Source organism: Gekko japonicus, unplaced genomic scaffold, assembly GCF_001447785.1.
Source record: "Gekko japonicus isolate JY-2015 unplaced genomic scaffold, Gekko_japonicus_V1.1 scaffold13, whole genome shotgun sequence".
NCBI classification, from domain to species: Eukaryota; Metazoa; Chordata; class Lepidosauria; order Squamata; family Gekkonidae; genus Gekko; species Gekko japonicus.
The window spans coordinates 1,886,344-1,909,053 of NW_015172553.1; the positions used below are offsets into that span (position 1 = coordinate 1,886,344).

Here is a 22,710-nt window from a genome sequence, read left to right on the forward strand (position 1 = left end):
TTTAAAAAAATGGTTGTGGATCAACACAGTAAAAACTTTGGGATAGTGCTATAACACTATCCTTAGGGAACCCAGAGAACTGAAGTTTTGTATGTTCTTGGTTGAGAGAATCCTTGAAAATTATGGTCCCGGGGAAGGGTAAGCATTGAAGCCATGCTTGTTAAACAAGCTGAAGTTTGCAGTTAGAGGTCCAGAAAAAAGAGGAGTGTGTGGCTTCCTCTGTCCTAGCACTGGATTTTAGCTGCTTACTACACTGAGTCCAGCTATAAACAATGAAAAACAAAATGAGATGGCTAGATTAGATGAAGATGCTACAGCTGTGTCAGAGTGCCATCTTCAGATCTAGAGGTGACATTTTGGCAAGGTGGGTGGCACAGTATTTCAGATAAGATGTAGCTTCCTTCTTGAACGGAAATAAATTCCTTTGCCCTTTAAAAAGAAAGCACTACTTATTTGTATAAATCAAGGATATCTCGTCAGAAATCAGCAGAGTTGCTCCATAGTGCTAGGGCAGAGATTACACTGCAGTTTTACCCACTGTTTAAATAACATTGTGTGAACCAAGGCAAAATTTATTTATTTACATTATTTATAGTCTGCCCTTCTCACTGAAACTTATGACAGATTCCACAATGTAAATCAATAGGATGATACATATAATAAGAAATATTTCTAGGAATTGCAGAAATTTTGAAATGGAGCTGTCGTCTGAACAAAGCATTGGTATGAAGCATGACATGTTAACATCAGTAGAAACACAGAGCATTTTCCTGGACTGATGTGTTATGATGTAGCCCTATATGTTAGGGTTGCCTGCTCTGTGTTAGTAAATTCCTGGAGATTTTAGGGAGGGAAGGTACTTCAGCAGCTTATAATTCCATACAGTACATTGTGCAAAGCAACCATTTTCTCAAGTGAAAATGATCTCTGTCGTTTGGAGACCGACTGTAATTCTGGGAGATTTCCAGCCACCACCTTGTGCATTATACAAAAGCCTTTCTGAACAATGACGTTTTACACAGTTTGTGAAATGTCAGAAATGTGTGAGGCTTCTTGATGGCCTCAGGCAGGCCATTCCATATAATGGGTGCTACTACAGAAAAGGCATTTGTATGGGCAGCTGTTGACCTTGCGCATCTGTAGGGGCGGCCCCTGCAGAAGGCCTTGCTCAGACAAATGATGTCGTGACAGGGTATGTGAGGACTTGTACATATATTGAGTCGCAAAATTCCCATCTTTTGCAGACTACGAGTTCAGTTTAAAAAGGAATTCCATGTAATAATAATGTATTTTAGCTTATGTTATCTATCATGGTTGATTTGTACACTACAGTCTTGGAGGGGAAGTAAAATGAAGTGAACTAACCACCAAAGGACGGCTAAGATGGTTAATTCACAAGCTTTCTATGGAAACGAGTTTCGATTGGCTTTTGGTCGCCTTTGAGAAAGGGAAGCTGATTGGCCATCTTGAGAATTTTAGGGCGGGCGAGAACTCCAGCCTCGCGACGACTGGTTGTTAGGGAGACCGATGACGCTAAGCCGACGCGTCTCGACTTCTTGCCTAAGGCGTGCAAGTGTGTGCGCTGCGCCTGTGCCGCAGACTTAGTTCTATTGGAGAATGTTAAAGAAGCTGCCAGAGGGAGAGAAGGGATAGCGGCAGGTCTTGCATTTGAGGCCGGAAGATGAATAAAGCGCGCTTGCCGGAGTTGAAGAAGTCAGTCCCTGGCGGGCGGCGGACGCTAGTCGGGTTGGGGACCGGTCCGGGGACCATGGCGGCTGCGAGTGCCTTTGACGGGAGCGAGGCTGGTGGGAACAGGGCGGAGAGGCGGCTGCGTGGGAATGGTGTGCCCAGTAGTACTGCCTTCCCTTGCAGGAAGTAACGACAGCGAGCCTGTGACTTGACCTCCCCCCTTTTTTTATATAGGAGGAAAACAAGAGTAGCTGTTCTTTCCCTTTTGGTGCCTGGAGAGTTCGTGTCAGGAAAGTGGGTTTTTCAGAACTTCTAAAACTGTTGCTGCAGCATTGTATGATAAGGAAATTCAGCTCTGGCATCCCAGCCCTGCACTGAACAATTACGGGCAGTTGGTTAACAGGGTAGGAGGACCACCATTTCTACTGAAGGGCATTTAATTTTTCTAAAGGTGAGCAAAGGAAAACCCTGGGATGCTGCACTTGTGGACAGGGTCATGTTTGCGAGTAACGCATTACTGTACTGTTAACGACTTAGACCAATTAAGCAGCACTTGTTCTCGACAATAATGAATGCCTGATGGTCTTGCATACACTCTAGACTTTGTTTCCTTATGATGGAATGGGGTAAAGATGCATTTGGTTGTGAATGCAAAAGGAAAAAAATATGTATGTCCATTGCATATTTATTTGCTTTTGGGACATGACTTGAAAATAAAAATCACTGCAGATTTTGGCTTAATAGTTTGCTGTGATCTCTGATGCAATAAAGCTACTTAGTTAACACTGCTAATTTTATAATTATTTCCTTAAGCCCCGTTGTAGCACTTTAGCACTCAATACAGTTATCGAGAAACTGACTTTGACTGTTCTTTACACTGAAGTCAAATGGTGGCCAACATGTCCAAGGGATATTAAGAGGGTTTGATCTAGTTAGGCATCTCGCAATAAATGAATGTGTGGAAATGGCACCAGGAGGACAGCAGAACAACATTGGCATGTGCTAATTGGAGATTAGTTGAAATTTTAAGAAAATGGTTTGCACTATATATTCAGCTAAACTGATGTGAATCTAATCTCTGTAATTATTTATTTTAATTTTGTTTACTTTATAGTCCACCTTTCTTGCTGAGACTTAAGGTGAATCACAGGATATAAATGGTGTATTTAGACAGTATAAAACAACCAGTGAACCATGTAATAGGACTTGGATTACAAAATTATTATTTTAAGGCAATTTCTAGTTAAGTCCCTAATGTTATAAAGGCTAAAAGGGAATTGTTAGGACAGAACTTCCTGCTTTTTTCTGCTGGTTCAGGCAGAAGTAGAATATATATTCCCTGGATTCATCTTGTGACCATACTGGTATACCATTACACCACAAATGATTCTAAAAGTTTCTGTGTTCACACATGTCTTCTGACCACAAAAATTCTGTAGAAATCCATCTTTTTCAGCAGAGTTTCTCATAAGCTACTTAAAGGAGACATAAGAACATAAGAGAAGCCAATGTTGGATCAGGCCAATGGCCTATCTAGTCCAACATTCTGTCACACAGTGGCCAAAAATACCAGGTGCCATCAGGAGGTCCACCAGTGGGGCCAGGACACTAAAGGCCCTTCCACTGTCCCCCCCCCCCCAAGAACCAAGAATACAGTGCATCACTTGCCCCAGACTGAGAGTTCCTATCTATACCTTGTGGCTAATAGCCACTGATGGATCTCTGCTCCATATGCTTATCTAAGTCCCTCTTGAAGCTGTCCATGCTTGTAGCCACCCACCACCTCCTGTGGCAGTGAATTCCATGTGTTAATTACTCTTTGGGTGAAGAAGTACTTCCTTTTATCTGTTCTAACCCAACTGCTCAGCAATTTCATTGAGTTCCCACGAGTTCTTGTATTGTGAGAAAGAGAGAAAAGTACTTCTTTCTCTACCTGCTCTATCCCATGCATAATCTTATAAACCTCGATCATGTCACCCCTCAGCCGTCGTTTCTCCAAGCCATTTGGAGAGACACTGCCATTTGATGCTATATGGAGAACCAAAAACACTCTGCTTGCTAATCTTTTCCCCATTTTAGATCTACCTGTAGAAGTATTTTACATAAGTGTCTGAATGTCTTGTGCAGTTTGGTTCCCGTTTTTTCCCCCATGTGGATTGTTCTTGACTTGTTTTTCCTGCTTTAATACCTTAACTATGTATGAAGCAAGAATGCAAGGACAGCTAAATCTAAAGAAGCTTGCTAACAGTTTTTGTTTGAAGCCTTGTAAAATGAATTGGTGGCCTTTTACTGCCTTACTATCCTGCAGCAGCTGAAATCTTTAAAACTGTATGTAACTAAGTACTGAATTGTGATGACTGATGATGGGGTTTTTAGCAGTCTAAGAGACTGAGGCTTTTGTGGGATATGTAAAACATCATAAGTGATTCCTGTGCTTTGATTTGCAGGTAATTCGAGGAAACAGCATCATTATGTTGGAAGCCTTGCAATGAATTAACAGTGTAGCCTCTAAATGGCATTTAAAACATTTTCTTGTGAGTTCTACAGGAAACATCTATTCCTTGTAAGATTTTTAAGTCCAGTTGTTAAAATGAACTAACTATTGATTTTGAATGTGTTTCCACAGTTGACCTTTTTCTGTGCAGAGACCGCAATATAGCTTTAATTATTTCCCCCCCATGGTGCTTTGACATCAGACATTCTGGATTGGAAGATGTTTCTTTCAGCTGCTAAAGGATGCATTTCAGAGTTGCACCCATGTTACCATGTCGCATAAACAGTTCTTATAGCACCTTATTGAGTAACTTGACTTCGCTGGATACAGGAATTATGCTAGTAGGTAATAGAAAAACCTCTGGCAGTAAGGACTACAAACTAATGCTAATTATCCCTCAAAGACTATACTATAATACAGACACAACTCCTATACTGTATGCTTTCACTGTCAGAGGAAAAAATACTACCAGAACTCAGTCATGGCATTACCCACTTTAATAGGAAAAGATTGGTACTTATTACAGTGCTGAGCTTATTACAATACTGTTTTGCCCAAGATATAAGTAGTGAACAGAGTAAATGACAACCTTGTGTCAAAATTCACCGAACCAGATGAATGGCTATTTGGACTAGTGTTAGTTGCTCCTTGTGGCAACTGGTTGTTAGCACTCCACCATAAGTAGCAATCCATAGTAAACAAATGTGCTGTATCTAATAGTAGGCTATACATGCATTCTTCAATTGCTGAACAGGGACTATAGTTGTATGTTAGAGATCAAACAGTCTAACCTTGTAAAGCAGTAATATTGTTTCTGCTAAACCAGAGATGTTGAACTCATTTGTTATGAGGGCCAGATCTGACATATATGTCAATTTGGCAGTTTGGGTCACGTGTACCATAAAATGGAATGCCAGGTACTGGAGATATATACTTTATAAAGGACACAGACAAACCCAATTAACAATATGTATTTACCCAAAATTGATTCCTGGCACTGAAATCAACTGATTTACTAGGGAACCAACCCACAAATGGCTCAATAAATGTATTTAATCATTGAAGCAGTAGTTAAAAATAACTCTCAAGTATACTGTTATGTAGATTAACACGGAAATGATCTCCTACTCTTGGGTTTTTAGTTAGTGTGGGTATCTTTTCTTTATCCCTAGTTGTAGTCCCCCTTCCTATATTTTCTGTTGTAGTTATGTAGTCTATTAAAAAACCAATAAAATTACCCTCTTGGGGGTTTCAAAAAAATGTATTTAATCATATGCGACTACATTTTTTCCAAGGGACACCATAAAAGAGGGCGGATGTCTTTCATTTCCATACAAGTTAGTTACTTTTTGTATATATGGCACTTTTAGGAGACAAGTCATCTTCCTTGCAAGTAAATAAGGCAGTTCTTCAGCACACCGCCCCCTGTGCCCAGCCTTAGCAGCCAAGCATGGCTACAATCCATCTCTTGATCTTTATTTTGTCTTCTATCCTATCTCTAGGGATGTCAAGGTGGCACGGCTCTTTCCTCCACCACCCCATCCCCACAACCACCAACTCTGTGAGGTAGGCTAGGCTGAGTGACTGGCCGTGGGTGATCCAGATGGCAGAGTCCTGGCTCAGGAGGGGGGGTGTCTGAATCCTAGATCTCCCCGCCCCCAGTTCCCATCCCTCTTGCGTTTCCCTCTGAAGCAGTAGGGCTGAGTGGAAGGCCTGATGGAGAGGCTGTTTCTGAAACCTCCAGGTGGTGCTTTTTGTCCTCCTGTGACCCCTGTTCCCTCACAGGCTCCTCGGCTTGACCAGAATGTATGCTCACCAGGAATATCACCCTTGACTGACCCATTCAAAATAAACAAATCTAATCTGCTAGCTAATTGTGCTAAGTGGAACCCTTTCCAATTTGATTTAGCATCCTTGGATTGTCTGAGGGGGCACAAGAAATGCTGACTTATTGCTTAAGTACAACAACTCATCAGAGGGATTAAAATTGCCAGCTACTAAAACAAGAGCATCAGGGAACTTCAGTAGGAGACTAGTTATGTACTTTTCAAGATTGCTCCAGATTTCCTGTAGCCTAAGCTTATTACCTTGAGGGGCTATGTATACATTAATAACTAAAAGGCAAAAATCTGTTGAATTGTACAGCTATGGCCTGTGTGTATTGGGCATTTGGCCCTAATTCTACTACCGTGGGAACTTACTGTTGGTTTTGGCTTTTCTCCCACATCTGATGGCTCTCAAGAATTAGGGTAAAAACCCAAGCTAACATGCATGGCACATGGAACAATTGCCTTACATTTCTCTTATTAGATAACGTCCAGTCTATTAGTACCTCTCATAAACATTATTTTAAGCATGTTTTCAATAGATGCCACACTATAAGACACACTTTACCAAATACTATTCCTGCACACCTTATCCCCCCATGCAATTTAGCAGAGACTGTACCAGAGGAGAGCACAATGGCTTTCACCTTGAAGGCTATTGGAGAACTTACTTACAGTAGACCATGATCTGGCTTGGAGTGGTTAGACTTACAAGCTATAGGCTGTGCTAAGGTTTAAAACAGGTGCTTAATTTCACTTATTCATGTAGCCCAATTAAATGAGATTAAAGTTAAGCAACTATGACACAGTGAGGCATAATTATATTTAGTGTTCTCTAATAGGCTTATGAAGCCTTAGGTCCTTAGGCAGAACAATGGTGGTAGGCAGCACTTTGGTTACATTCTAGTATGACAGACTTCTGTGTTCAGAAAAAATATTCCTGAAGGTCTGACCTCTTTGCACAGGCAAAAATACACAGTAGGTTGTGTTTCTCAGTTACCAAGTGTTCTTAAAACTGGACTGTTTTAAGAATACTTGGTAACTAAGGAACACCACTTACTGTATATTTTTACCTATCAAAGAATATCCTCCAGGAATATCCTTTCTGAGTGGTTATTTTTCCCCAGGGAACGGGAATGTAGAGCCTCAAAGATAAGTTTCAGTGTAATGCCACCACCAGTCTTAAGACAGTTTTCCCCAACAATGAGGATTCCAACTCAGAGCTCTGTTTTGAGTCTTTCATGCAAATCTTCCTGATCAATCATGTCCATCTTTTCATACCAGTGGTGGTAAGCCAGAAGAGCAGCATTTTTAGCTGAAATTGCACTCATTTCCATGGCGCTTGCAGCCCATTCTATGCTGTTGAGGTAGTACATTCTACTGTGAAGGATGATAGGTGGGCATTTCTCCGGGGGGCTGTAGTGTGGGTAGGCTAGCCATGTTTTTACTGTAGTGGTATCGTAGGAAAGGAAAAGAAAGTTCATTTGCTCTGTGGTGAGGGGTTGGGGTGAGAAAATTTTCCAAACTCGAGGGCCCAGTAAGACATCTTTTCTGTTCCTAACTGGATACACCGTGACCATGGAATTTATAAACAGCTTGGGATTCTTGATGGTGATGATGTGATTTAAATGGAAGTAGGAAGGGTCCTGGTAGCCAAAGAAAGAGGCATTGATGTGACCATGGACAAATGTTGCTACAGTCTCTTGATAGGGCTTGGAGAATTCAGGAATGGGTGGTTTGAAGTTGAGGAATGTTATGTTGGCAATCTTACGGTTCAAGGGGGTTGCAATCAGAACGATGTTGTATGCATCACTCGCTAATCCTGATGTAGAATTGTAGGTCACTTCATACAACTTCACAGTACCACCTTTAAAAATAAACAAGAAGCTATTTCTTTGGTATTGTTACAAGTTTGGCTGTCTGACAATCCTGTGAAGGAGGTTAAGTTGGGGGAGAGAGATTTGCCTAAAGTCACCAGGAAGCTTCATGGTAGAACAACTGGGATGTATCCTTGGTAAGACTGTACAAACTCCTCTCTGCAGATCTTCCTGTTGAAAGTAATGTCTGTTTTCCTCCACTGTCCTCTGATTGCACATAAGTAAGTCAAGTATTAGACATGTGAAGTCTTCAGTGCCCAGAAAACAAAACCCCAATAGTGCTGCCCTTGGAATTTTTCACTAAGAGAAGTGGGGCAAGAGTGTGTGTATTTTCAGAATTTAGAGTGTCTTTACTGCACAAAGTCCTTAGCACTGTGTGTCTAAATTATACAGATAGACCAATACCATATTCTATGTGTACACATAAAGGATGGGGAGGGAGAGCATTTTCAGTAGCTGCCCTGAAATTAGTAAATTCCCACCCAGTAAACTTACAGAAGTAATTGATGATTTACCACATAGTTAATTAAGTTGCTCATTTTAATTGCAGGCTAGATTCAAGCTGCTGATTCCAACCAATTTTTGCTATGCCAATTAATGCCAGAATTTGCCTATAGTGGCAACTGCAAAAGGATGCCACCAATATGTTGAATTTTGCATTCCTAAGTAATAAATCCTTTAAGAAATGATCTTACAGATGACTTTCCAACAATTTATAAGGCTGGAGTCAAAACCATTCCCCCAAATGGAGGGTTCTGCTGCACAAAGGGTGTTGTGTGACTGTTGTGGATTCCCATGTTGTTCCCCAGCCCTACAGTGTGACCATTGGAGTGCGTAGGGAGCTGATGCTGGAGGAAGGTGGTGGGAAAGCTCTATTCTAGAAGTAGAATTCTGCTAACAGTTCTACAGATGCTGCCTGCAATCCTACGTAAAATATTTTTAGCAAAAGATAATCTTGGTTTCAGTTTTGTATGACACCCAGTGGTTATCAGAATACATCTTTATACTCTTGACAACATTTTGTGGAGGTATATGTCAGATTCTGAGCCATCCCAACACCCTGGCTGGGGGGGGGGCACGCACCTGGCAGAGGAAGGATCAAGGTTTCTTGTCTCTGATAGCGGCCTCAGATATGGGGGCGTCACGGGAGTTCCTTCACTCCTGTTGAACACCTTTCCCCCTTCCTCAGTCCCGGTTTGGAGGTTTGTGCGTTTCTCTCTCTCTTTCCACTCCCTTGCACACGCACCCCCTCCACGGCACCGGGGACTGCAATTTATCCTCCCCGGCTGCGTTACGGGCAATCTGCCTTTATTTCTTGCCCGTTCGTGCCTCCCGCGTCCCCAAGTCGTTCCTCTAGCCAATGCCAATTCAACATTCCTTTGGGTATTGGTAGTCCCTATTGGAAGGTCCCCCTCCCGGGTGGCCCCTTCATTGGCCCTGGAAGGAAGGTAGGCTTCTCGGAGGGGTCCCCCTCCTCGGGGCCTCCGAGTCTGTCCCCGTGCTCTGACGCACTCCCATCATTGCCCTTGTGGGCCAAACCTACGGCGCGCGACCCATCAGGCCCCTCTGGTGTCCCTTGTATAGGCAGAGAGGGGCTGGGGGTCCCCCCTTCTGACAGTATATTACTTTGTAGAAGCAGAATTGGTTTTGGCACAAAAGAAAAACTATATGTTTCTACTCTCTCTCTCTGAATGTGGTAGAAGCTCTTTCTGTGCATGCAGCCAGATCTCATCCACCCATAAGATACTGTTGGATTAGGTTGTTTAAGTCAGACCTACAACGTAAGTAGAATTTGTATGAGATGAAAGCTGGCAGCTGGCTCCACCTATTATAATAGCTAGGTCTTGGGTTCTTTGTGTGTCATGCATCTGAAAATCCTCTGCATTTTGTTCCTAAGATGCCAAGCACTGTCATGGTAAAAAGTGTCTGCAGAATTTCCAGCTCCTGTTCAGCCAGCTTACTTATCTCTGGCTGCTTTTCTATGCTTACATTCCCCTCCCTCAGGGCTTGGGTATCTCAGTGAATGTTTTAGTTTTATAAGCTGTTGCTGAAGAGGGGAGAATACTGAGACAACCTCACCTGAACGCCCATTTTGCCTTTTCTTCTCCTCTATAGAAATAACTGTGCCAGGAATCAGCTGTGCTTTAGAAGCATACAGAAGGCCAGTGCATACCCGTTTGTTGCCACCTCCTACTGACCAAAGTCCATTATCAGCACCTGCTAAAGATAAGGTACCTGCCAGAGAGAAGGAAAAAATCAGAAGGGAAATTTGTCTCCACATAAACATAATTATACTGTTAATTAAAAAATGAGGGTCTTGTAAAAGGACTTGTTAAATGTGCAGGCCAAGACGTTGCTGTGAAGTGATCTCGACTTGGAGGAAAACAAACAGGGGAAAGGATGACTTGGTTAGGGATGTTGACACTGTCCTACTTGTGAATGTATGGCAAAAACTGAAACAGCGAATGGGAATAAGTGAATGTGTGTTTCTAATGTAGGAGTGTCAAATATAAGATGCTGGATCTTTACCAGCCACTTAGAGGTCCTTGGTATGCAACTTGCATCACTTTCTGAGTCATGGACCCACAAATGGCAGGCAGGTGTGCTTACATACCAGAGGAAGACTCTGGTGAAATTCAGCTCACCCTGAGCCTTTAGGTAAGATCAAAGTGTCAGTGTTCCTTATAGTGTGGTGGTGGTAAACAGGCTGATATCAGAAAGTGACCTTTGGCAGTGGGGTGGTTTCAAAGCTACTTGGCTCCTTGCAGAAAAGGACTTTGGGGAAAAGACCTGGGGTGAGGGAGGGATAAGCAGAAAGAAGGAAACAATGTTAAACTGCTAGTGGAGGATTTGACTATCTATTGTATTCAGTTTTTGTACCTGCTGTCTAAATCTCTCCCCAGTGCTCTCTCTGGAAAAGACAGCAGCACTTCACCTGGGGAGACCCTCCTAGCCAGACACTGGAAGAAAGGCAGGTACCTGGTGAAAAAAAACTGGAACCCCCCCCCCCCCCCAAAGGGGGGTACTCAGAGGTCTGCATTGGAGGGGAATGTCCCCTTCCATCCATGGCAATCTACAACCAGCCGAGTAACTGTTGGCAGAGTAGTCAAGACACTGAACTAATTAAACGTCTTAGGTGATGTGTGGCCAAGTCACATCCTTTCAGCGTAGCCTACCTCACAAAGTTGTGAAGATAAAAAGGACAAGAGAATGACATAAGCTGCTTTGGTCCCCACTGTAGAAAAAAGCCAGGAGGGCGGGGTAAAAATCTAATAAAACATAATTTAATAAATAAAAATAATAATATAAATGAATAAATCCATAAATATAACTGAAGATGGGAGGCAGATAGAAGGTAGGCTGGTGAATGGGTAAGAAGGAGAGAATGAGGCAGGGAAAAGAAAGTATATGGGGGTTACCAGGAGGAGGGAAAAGGGGAATGATGTGGGGAGCAGTATACAGGGGTCTCCCCAAACAAGTACTTCAGGGTTCTCCACTATGTGAGTGGGCCTGGCCCAGCAGCTGACACTGCCCAAGAGGGCCATAATTTCCCCAGGAAGAGGCTGTTGGGTGGGAGGAGCTGAAGATAGGGGGGCAGTTAAATGTAGGTTGGCTGTTAGGCAAGAAGGAGAGAAGGAGGCAGGAAAATGGGAGAGACTACAGGGGCTTTCAGGAAAGAGAAAGAAGAAATGGTGGGGAAGGTGAAAATGAGATGTATCCTGTAAGTCCAAATCTAAATTTTTCAAAGAAAAAAGCACCACTTACCTACAAAGCCATTGATATTGGTACCTTGGCCAAAGTCTTCTCTCATGACTCCAGTTACTATCTCATTGATGAACTTCTGAGAAAAGCCAGACTTTTGCATGGATTCATCAATGGTCTGATTCAGCATCTGAAGGAGTTCATCCCCTCCAAGGGCATGAAGCAAACCTTCGCTGCTGCTGAAGGCATAGTCATGAGCCTGATACTGATAGATCCTGTATCCAAAAAGGGGAAGGAACCATTAAGAAAAGGGCAATGAAGACTGTACAATATTTGGCAAAAGTTAGGAGGAAAGGGGAAGTCAGGGATTTGTACTTCAAATTGTATAATATAAGAGCTTTCTACTATTGCATTAGCTGTTCTTATTTTGCGTCCATTAACAAAGCGATTCACAAATAAGTCATCTTCGCTAAATGCTAAAGTTCTTAATACTATAAGTTGATTGCAGCTTCTTTAAAAGCATGAGAGTGGCAATGGAAGAGCACATTCCCAGAAGTTTAACCCCATTCTTCCTTTGAATGCTTGTAAATGTTACACATTGATGGGATAGTCTTTTCTTTCTTGTTCATAAGAAGAAAAGAGATTTTAGCACTTACAATGCTGATACTCGACTGAGATGCAGCTAGTAGAAGGTTAAAGGCAAGCATGTTTTAACATACTCAGGGAGACAATGGAGTCTGAATGCAGACTGTACATATTTATTCTTCATTAGCTATGAACCTAATTTTATGTGAGACCTAGAATTCACAGCATAGTTTAATCAATGTATTTGCCCAACAAGATATTCAAATTGCTGTAAGTGCCATGCGAACTGGTTCTTCTGTTTGCTCCCAAAGCTCTAGATTATGAGCTATACCATACTTTCATAGTTGGGGTTTTTTTGCCTAGAGCCAACAAAGTAGTAGTTCTTTAGGATTTTATTCTGCGGTACTCTGAAAAATCTTACTCTTTGCATCCGTTAACCTGCTGCCCACTTCCCACAAGGTAATTAAGTCTTTCTAGTTTAGGACTAGATTTTGCTTTGTGCATGATTACCTCATAAACTTGTCCAGAATTTCCTCCACCCACATGCTCATTCGCAAGGGATTCAGTCCATAGTGCCACAGGAGCTTGACAAAATTCCAGATGTACCAGCCACTCTCCTCAAAGACTAGCTCATCTCCATTGTAAATGCCCATGAGGCCACCTTCCCTTTTAGGAGCAGGAAGTCCTGCAAATGTGGGAATGTGAAACTGTAAGCTAGCAAGGTCTATTAGAAGTATAAAGAACAATCTCTGATTGGATGATTTATTCTTTTATTTACTTCATTTATACCCCTCTTTTCTCCCCAAGGGGGACCCAAAGCAGCTTATGTCATTCTCCTCTCCTTGATTTTATTCTCACAACAAGCCTGTGAGGTAGTTTAGGCTGAGAGTATGTGAATGGCCCAAGGTCACCCAGCAAACTTCCATGGGACAGTGGGGACTCAAAACCTGGGTCTCCCGGATCCTAGTCCGACACTTTAACCATTACACCACAGTAACTGTACGATGCATTTTACTGCTCTTCACTAGAGATGGAACTGAAATATACAAAAATCACACATTCTTAATGTACCTGGGTTGGATCCAGATTATATTTACCATCAGCAGACCTGAACTTTTCTGCCTTTCCTTCTTTCCGTAGCCCACAAGTACTACTCCTGGGTGATAAGAACATAAGAAGAGCCCTGCTGGATCAGACCAGTGTTCCTTCTAATCTGCTGTCATGTCTCACTGTCATGCCAGTGATACTAACTTGCAGGATCATCTCAGATAAATGTCTGTAAGTTTAGCCAGAATCAGTACGTTCTAAGATCTAGGTAAATGGGAAACAGCTGGTTAAGGCAGCAATCCCTAATTAGACTAGGACGGGGATTCCGTTGATAGATTTATCCTCCACCAATCTATCTAATCCCCTTTTAAAGCTGTTTATTCCTGTGGCTATCACTACATCCTCTGGCAGTGAATTCTGCATTTTAATTACTCTCTGTATAAAGTCCTGGCCTTTAACTTTTGCCCATCCTGAATCTACTGCACATCAATTTTGTTGGTGCCCTTGACTTCTAGTATTTTGGGAGAGGGAGAAAAATTCCTATTTGACAACTCTCTCCACCCCATGTATAATTTTATAAACCTCTATCGTGCTGCCCCCTTTAGTCGTCCCTTTTCTAAACTGAAAAGTTCCAGACTCTTCAGCCTTTCCTCATAGGGAAGGAGCTCTTGATTGCCCTCCTCTATACTTTTTCCAGCTCTGTAATGCCCTTTTTGAGATAGGGTGACCAGAACTGTGCACAGTATTCCAAATGTGGCCACACCATAGATGGATGTATACCTTACAATATTGGTCATTTTATTCTCAATGCCTTTTCTAATAATCCCTATCATAGAGTTTGCCTTTTTCACTGTTGCAGCACACTGGGTTGACACTTTCATTGACACTACAACGCCAAGATCTTTTTCTCAGACTCAGCAAGTTCAGACCCCATTAGCCTCCACCTGCAGCCAGCTGGGTGATCTTGGGTCAGTCACAGTTCTCTCAGAGCTGTTCTCTCACGAGCAGTTCTCTCAGAGCTCTCTCAGCCCCACCTATCTCACAGGATATCTGTTGTGGAGAGAGGAAGGAAAGGAGATTGTAAGACGCTCGGAGACTACAAGTGAAGGGCGGGGTATAAATTCAACTCTTCTACTTGAAGCTGGGATTTTTTTTGTTCCAATATATGCATCACCTAGCAACACTGAACTTAATTTGACACACTGTTGCCTATTCAACCAGTTTGTGGAGGTCCTCTTGGAGCTCTTCAGTCAGCCTTGGTTTTTACCATCCTGAATAATTTCATGTCATCTGCAAACTTGGCCACTACACTACTCACCACCAGTTTCAGATCACTGATGAATAACTTAAGTAGTACCGGCCCCAATACCGATCCTTGTGGAACCCCACTGCTTACTTCCTTCGATAGTGAGAACTGTCCGTGGATTCCTACTCCTTGCTTCCTGTCATTTAGCCAGTTTTTATCCATAAGAGAACCCATCCTCTTATCCCATGACTGCCAAGTTGATGCATGAGTCTTTGGCGAGGTATCTTGTCAAAAGCCTTTTGAAAGTCCAGGTATATAGTGTCTACTGGGTCACTGTTATCTACATGCTTGTTCACTTTCTCAAAGAATCCCAAAAGGTTGATGAAGCAGAATTCCCTTTGCAGAAGCCATGCTGATTTTCTCTCAGCAACCTTTGTCCCTCCATGTGCCTAATAATTTTATCTTTGATTACATTTTCTACTAATTTGTCTGGGACAGACGTTAGGCTGATTGGCCTGTAATTTCCTGGTTCTTCTCTGGATCCATTGTTAAAAATTGGTGTAAAATGTGTACTCTCTAGTCATCTGGTACAGTGTCTGTAGGTTACATATACGGGTTAGTAGATCAATGATCTCACATCTGATGAACTCCTTAAGAACTCTCAGGCACATGCCATCAGGACCTGGAGACTTATCAGTTTATAATTTCTCCAGTAAGTCTAGAATTTCAATTTGGCTCAGTTCTTCAGACACCTTTCCTGAAAATGGGGGCTGTGGCATGGGTACGTACCCCACACTTTCCCCAGTGAACACAGAAGCCGAAAAGTCATTGAGCTTCTCTGCCATCTCCCCATCTTCCTTTAGCAATCCCTTTATTCTGAAGGCCCCACTGCTTCTCTGGCTAGTTTCCTGCTCTGGATATATTTTTAAAAAACGTTTATTGTTTGTCTTGATGCTTTTAGCAACCCACTCCTCAAAATCTATTTTTGCATACCTAATTACTGACTTGCATTTCTTTTGCCAGAGCCTGTAGTCCTACCAATTCATTGGGACAGACCTTCCACTTTTTAAAAGCCTCTTAACTTTTTATAGCTTCAAAGTGTTGGCTCTGACCGTATAGGTCTTAAATGGTTTAGGAGCAGGCTACCCAAAGGACTTCTTTCCTCCCATACTGTCCAGATTGCCACTGGGACCACTGTATTCACATGCAGAGAGACTATACATCCTCTGTATTTTAGTATATTTCTTTTTCAGAATAGTATATTAAAATACTGAATGTAATACAAGGAATATTGGAATGTTTGGCTGACAAAAAACTGCACCCACCTCAAAAAAGAAAAAAAAATCCTGTTAAGTGACCTCCATGCCTGAGAGGAATGAATGGAGAGTCTGTGTCTTATTTTGACATATTTATTGCTTTACAACCGTTGACCATATAACCTTAGCTTGTTATTTAGTTTTGTCTTTGCCTATCTTAAAACATGTTCATCGTGTTACATGTTAATTTGCTGTTCAGCCCATCTATAAGTTTGAACCTTACCTTCCATTCCAATGTATTTGAAAAAGTGTGTGCACACACAAAAGCACATGCCTTGAATAAAACTTTGTTGGTCTTAAAGGTGCCACTGGACTGTAAATTTGCTTTAAACTATGTTAGCCACTTTTGGCAGATCCTGAAGTCTTGTAAATAAAGGGAGGTGTGAAAAAGCTGAAGAGAAGTTTGAGATTCAACATAGTGACAACGCTCAAAAGTTAGTAGGAACTTCTGCATTGGTCTGAATTTCTGTGTTGGTCTGAGTTTCTGCCAAAAGAACTGTCTTTCGAAACTAGTTTCAGATGTGATTGCTCAAGAATGCCCTTCTGTTGTTCTGATGTACCACAACCTCCCCATCTAACCTGAGAACTTACAAAAGTTAGATACACATTATCTATGTGCTTGCTGTAATTTATCTAGGGTGGCTGTTATCACTGTAGGCAGTATGATTAAAGTAACAACAGCAAAAAAGAACCAAGCCCCAGGCTCCTGCCTCCAAAAGTTTACAGTCTTGTTGATAGTGGGAATGTTGACAATGGGAAGACAGCAAAAAATAAATTGGTAGAACAAGAACAGGAAGTGTATATATGTGAGCACATACTGTGGAAATATAACATTTCAGAGCAGGGGTGTTGAACTCGTTTTTTATGAGAGCCTGATCTAAAGACCTTGTTGGGCCAAGTCATGTGTGTCATAAAATGTAATGCCAGGTAGCAGAAAGATAAACTTTATAAAGGACACAAACACAATTTTTTAAAATTTAAAACATGCTTAAAACATTAGCACTCTTGCAATGTTTTGTTTATTTAACAATCTCAGATAACTGACACCTAGGGGTGTTGAACTCATTTTTTATGAGAGCCTGATCTAAATAAGACCTTGTTGGGCCAAGTCATGTGTGTCATAAAATGTAATGCCAGGTAGCAGAGAGATAAACTTTATAAAGGACACAAACACAATTTTTTTTTAAATTTAAAACATGCTTAAAACATTAGCACTCTTGCAATGTTTTGTTTATTTAACAATCTCAGATAACTGACACCTCTTGCTCTGAATTATTGCATCAAAATCTGGAGAAAATGTGCTGTGGCAATCTTGAATATGCTGTTCAGTTGTGTATCTGTAAGTTGCAAACCTACTTTTGATTTATTGACATTTATTACAGAAATCTCATGGTCAATGCTTTGAGCCTAAGACCCAAGGGAAGTCATGAAATGACTGGGCATTGCAAGCTTTTGTATATAAGTTGCTTTGTGTGCTGGTCAAGAATATGTGAAGGCACCATGACATAGACTGTGGGCTACTTGTTTGTCTACAAAACTATAGTCTTCCCCAGATAAATAACTACAATTCCTATAAAGCAGTGCAAGAATAGAGAGACAGCAATGTATAGTGGTCAGTATCAGCATACTATCTGGGAAGTCTACGTTCAAAATCCTCAGTCTACAAAGGAAATGTGCTGGGTGAACTTGGTCAGGACGTGCACTCTCAGCTTAATCCACCTCACTGGCTTGTTGTTATTCCTCATCTAAACAGTTCACACTGCTTTCCTACTAAGAACGACTGGATTATGAGGGCATGAATACAGTGAGAAAGAGGAGGGGAACCGAGTTGCAGCCAGGAGAGCCCTGGGATAACGAGCCCAACAAAACACACACACTCTCTCTGTGTGTGTGTAGAAAGGGAAAATGCTCATACCTTGAATATAACTTTGGTCTGAAAGGTGCTTTTTATTTCTCCCATGTGATTGAAGGACCTGGGCAAAGTAAGCTCTCACTCTTTCACTCCCCCCCCCAGGAGGGAAGAGAGGCTTGGCTCAGTAGCTCTGCTATGCAATTGAGAGAGCCTGGCAAGCCAAGATCTTGCTCTTTTCCTCCTTCTCCAAGGGGGGGGGGAAGCCTTAGCCAATGGAGGGAATGCCCGTTAGCTCTTGTGCGATTGAGAGAGCCTGGCAAAGCAAACTTACGCAGATGGAAACATGTGAGTGGGAGAAGGAAGCAGATGAGAGCCAGTTGCTCGCGGCCCAGATACAAGCCCAGTGGGGGCCAGATCCGGCTCGCAGACTGCATGTTTGATACCCCTGCTTTAGAGGGACTAATCACAGGATGAAACAAAACCATTGAAATTAAAACCAGAATGTAAACTATCCTAGCTTGCTTCGTAGGCAAAACGTCATACCTAATTCTTCGACAAAATGCTTCATGTGCAGGTTAAGAGGGTGGATGGCAGATCCTCCTGCTTCATAGTCTTCTCCTTCCAGGTTGACAGTAGCCAGACGGCCACCCACAGCCCCTCTTTCAAATACATCAATCAGGACATCTTTTCCAAACTTCTGGCGCAGAAAGTAGGCTGCAGATGTGCCCCCAATGCCAGCTCCAATTACAGCTGAAAGAGTTGTGCATACATTTTATTTCCACAAAACTGAGAGGGATACCAGCCAGCTCTTCCCTTATGCTTATGAGATCAAGATAAGGAAGGATGCTCTCATACAGGTTTAAGTATGTGGATCATCATAATTGATTTTTCTCTCTGTCTCCGTTGAGACTTTCAAAAGCATCTGAAGCCTTTGCTCCAGAGTATTGTTGGAAATTTTCAGTTAAGCTACTTTGGCAAATGTTTAATTCCATGAACCATTTGGTTAGGGACTCAACACAAATTTTGTGACAAAAAGCTGAAGAATCTTAGCACATTACCTTTGCTGAAAGAAGATTAAGGTGGGAGAGGACAAGTACTGTTAGTTTTCAAAAACTCAAAAAATATTGATAACAGGGAGAACACTTCTTTCATGTTAACCCATTAAGCCACGGTGGAATAACAATAAAAGCAAGAGGAAACAGACACCCCGAAAACCAATTGTCAGTGTATATTGACACCAACAACTTTAAATAAAGAACTAAAACAGAATACTTAACAGTTAATTAGTCTTGAAACTAACATGCAAACATTGCAGAATACACTCTTTAACAATGTACATTATATAATGCAATACACGAGTTTAGCAAGTTTCCAGTGTACTTTTCATGTGCTTGAGAGAAAATGTCCGTATAATGAATCCCATAGATAACCTGAAAGTTGCAACAAAAAAGGAGAAAGTTGGCTTATGGGGTTCCAGATATACCAAAAGTTGGCTTACGGGTTGTATATCCGGAACCCCGTAAGCCCCCAGGGCTTTGCGGAAGAACAGAAATTTGAAACAGGTTGTATATCCAGAACCCTGCAAGCCAACTGTTGCTTTGCAACCCTTCAGAAATCTGTGGGATTCGTTTAGTGAATATTCCTTCTCGAGCACAAGACTCACACACCAAGCTAACTTCCACTTTTTTGTTGCAACTTTCGGGTTATCTATGGGATTCATCATGGACATTGTCTCTCAACTGCATGACACGCATACTGGAGACTTGCTAAACTTATGTATTGCATTATGTAGTGTACATTGTTAAAGAGTGTATTCTGCAACGTTTGCACGTTAGTTTCAAGGGCAATTAACTGTTGAGTGTTCTGTTTTAGTTCTTTACTTGAAGTCCTTGGTGTCAATATACATCAACAATTGGTTTTTGGGGAGGGGGGTTTCCTCTTGTTTTCACATGCAGATTTGTGTCAACATACACACACAGCCCAATTCTATGCATGGTCACTTAGATATGAATCCCACCAAGTTGAATGGGATTACAATTTGAGAAAGAGATGGCAGACTTTCTGTCCTGGATTTGGTAGTTGTCATAGCCTCAGTCTCAGAAGAAGAAAATAATGATTTTGGAGATTTTATTTTGTATTTGTCTGAACTGATGGCATGTCAAAATGATGCATTCCAGATGAAAAAGACAGGAAATGCTGCAAAAACTTCACAGATTTGCCCCAGTCATTGCTTGGTGGCACAGAAGAGCTACACCTAGTAATATTCTCCCTTCTCTGTATCTCTCTGTGACAAAGACATTCTGCCAATTAAGAGTAGATCAAGGCCGGTTACAGACCCTAAGTAAACTTCCAAAAGCAAATGAAACCAGGCAATTAAATCATTAGGTAAAATGGGGGAAATTGGGGCTGCAATTCTGTGAACATGTATCTGCCGATGTAATTCTGACCTCAGCAAGTCTTACTTCCAGGTTAACATGGGTAGGATCAGTCTTGTACATCTCCTGTTTGCACAGCTCCATAATACTGTGGAAACTTTTTTTTGCAAGTTTCCTGAAAGACTTGCTTAGGTGTCAGAATTTTTGAGAACAAAATATGTCAATTTTACATATAGCCCCACATTTCCCCTTATCTTCTGCAGTTGTTAAAAGCAGAAACATAAATCATGTGGGGCTATATGTAAAATTGACATATTTTGTTCTCAAAAATTCTGGCACCTAGGCAAGTCTTTGCCTTGGCCCAGAATGAAGAGTATTTCCCCTCCACTTTGTATTATTTAAATAAAAAGGACCAGTATCACCGGCAAAGTGATTCTGAGCTTGTGCAGCTTGCCGGAAAGCAACAAGGCAGCTTTTGGGGGGGTCGCTATGAAGACAAGCATGTGCAGAGCCTGCTCCTCTTAAAAGCCACCCACCTGAAGCCATGGCACACGCTAGCAGCCAGATTTAAAAGAGACTCTGTGGCTACGTACAAACCCACTCGGGCCAGACAAATTCTGACCGGTGCCAACAACCCGAGTGGAGCGGGGAATTGCTCCGCAGTGACCTTTCCCCGCCAGTCCCGCGTTTGGTTCCCCCCTACCTATTCGCTTAGGCGGGTAGCGCAGCTCCTGGGACCCCGAGGAAAGCCCCCTGCACATGGAGGCCAGGAGCAGGAGGAGGCGAGCGGATCCCGTCCAAGGCACCCACATGGCGGCGGCGGCGGCCGCGGATGAGGAGAGCGAGACCGACCGGCCGACCGACGCGCGGAAGCAAAGGACAGGCCTGTGGCTCAGTAGTCCGCCCCGCCCCGCCGCCTTAGTCGTCAGGGGGCGGGCAGCAGCAGGGGCTGTGTCTTAAGGGAGTTAAGGCCCGGGCCTGAGGCGGGGGTCTCCGGGATTGCCTGGAGGGGGAAGGCCGTCCAGCGAAAATCTACCCGTCGGACGTGGCCGCAGGCGACATCTCTTCCCTCCACGTTGCCGGTCCTCAGCCGGCGGTTGCTGAGCGCTGGAGATCCCGGCGATTAGGTGCTGTAGACTAATGGACCGTGGAATTGATCCAGACCTTGATATGAACGAGAGAACAGCGTTGATGGGTCCAAAGGAGCATTGGTCAGCCTTCATGCGGGGTAACCGTGTTAGTCTGCACCAGCAAAATGAAACAGTTCAAATTTATTCCACCATAAACTTCCCTGAGCTATAAATCAACGCGTTCATCTGGCAGATACATTAGTGTCCTAAACTACAAAGAACAATTTTGTTCTGCAAAGGCCCTTGGTAAGAACATGAGAACTGCCTTTCTGAATTTCAAAGAGAGGCGTTTTACGCTTCAGACTGGATAACAATGTTGGACTCTACCAACAAAATTAAATAAGAATTTAGTGACACTTTAAAGAGGAACAATTATTCCAGCATAAGATTTATTGTGTCAGATAGCTGAAGTGTACATTTACGTGGCAGATAGATATATGATTAAAATTACAAACATCAGATGTGATGGAAGAGCAGCTAGTACTTTCATGCAGCTGAATAATGAACTTTCAGTGCACTTTAGCCATCGTTTGCCCTTTCTCACGGTAAGATCCAGTTGCAAAGAGCACTGAAAGTGTGTGAAAGCGTAAGAGGCCCAGGAAACTATTTATTTTTCTTTTTTTTGATTAAACTGTTTTTATTACTTTTAACATGTATATCACAATATAGAGCAGGTTAACAACATTCAAACAAAACTAATATACCTGAGAAAAATAAGATACCTATATAACAAATACAGTGCATGGCTACAACGTAAATGAAACCGTGAGTGTGTTACATGGATTATAATGAGTTCAGAAATGTAATAAGTTTTTAAAGTACGGATTCCTTGGAATGATTTCGCCTTCAGCAAGATACTGAACTACAGGGAACCAGATTGAAACTCTATTTCTCATGGCATAGTTGTGAACCATTTCATCGCAGGTCCACTCAGAATGGCCAGTATCCACTGTCTACTGTTGTTAAACTGGCTGATGAAACTTTTAAGACATGCGAAACAGGATGCTGGACTACATAGACCACTTGTTTGATCCAGGCAGGCTTTTCCAGCTTTAGATGATCCCTGCAAATAGAGAACTGGCCCAGGTAAGAGAAAGGTTCCCCCATCCCCCTGCACTGGTTTTCTATATTTGTGTGTGTTTTAGATATAGGGAGGCATTCCAAAATGTGATTCTTCCATCAGCAATTTAAAGTGCAAACTTTCCACCCCCTTGTTCTCTTGTACATGTGACCCAGGACTTAGGTGGGTGTTCCATTTGCAGCTGTTGTCTGTTGGTTTCCTTTGGACCTCAACAGCAGGTCAAGGAAAAGAGGAGCATCCCCTGTTTTGCTATTCAGCACAGCTGTTGTCAGGGCTGACAGCCATTGAGAAATCCAAGTATCCACAAAGTGTGTGTAAATTATGGTTGTGCTCCTACCCCTATAAGCAGGCTACCTGCGCAAGGTTGCCGCCTATTCAGCCTATTAATTGCTACCAAATGTGGCTGACCTTAATAAAGGAATCTGCACAGGGCACCAGCAATTTGTTAAAGATCCCCTTTCTAATCACCTGTGCAAATGTCTAAATTAGT

At 42.3% G+C, this 22,710-nt stretch overlaps 1 protein-coding gene across 1 annotated transcript; it reads right to left on the bottom strand.

Moving 5' to 3' along the window:
• Positions 1-5,408: 5,408 nt before the first annotated feature.
• Positions 5,409-20,905, bottom strand: LOC107118771 (prenylcysteine oxidase 1-like). The gene is made up of 6 exons (XM_015421130.1): positions 20,713-20,905; positions 18,178-18,384; positions 12,684-12,858; positions 11,652-11,863; positions 9,966-10,121; positions 5,409-7,876 (listed from the first exon to the last, which is right to left on the bottom strand). The coding sequence occupies exons 1-6, from the start codon at positions 20,819-20,821 to the stop codon at positions 7,227-7,229; spliced, it is 1,509 nt and encodes a 502-aa protein (XP_015276616.1). The 5' UTR covers positions 20,822-20,905; the 3' UTR covers positions 5,409-7,226.
• Positions 20,906-22,710: the final 1,805 nt, after the last annotated feature.

Coding starts and splice junctions, on each gene's coding strand:
- LOC107118771 (XM_015421130.1), bottom strand. CDS start 20,821: ATGTGGGTGCCTTGGACGGGATCCGCTCGCCTCCTCCTGCTCCTGGCC. Junction 18,385..20,712: donor CTACCCGCCTAAGCGAATAG/GTAGGGGGGAAC, acceptor CAACTCTTTCAG/CTGTAATTGGAGCTGGCATT. Junction 11,864..12,683: donor ATTCTGGACAAGTTTATGAG/GTAATCATGCAC, acceptor TTTTGGATACAG/GATCTATCAGTATCAGGCTC.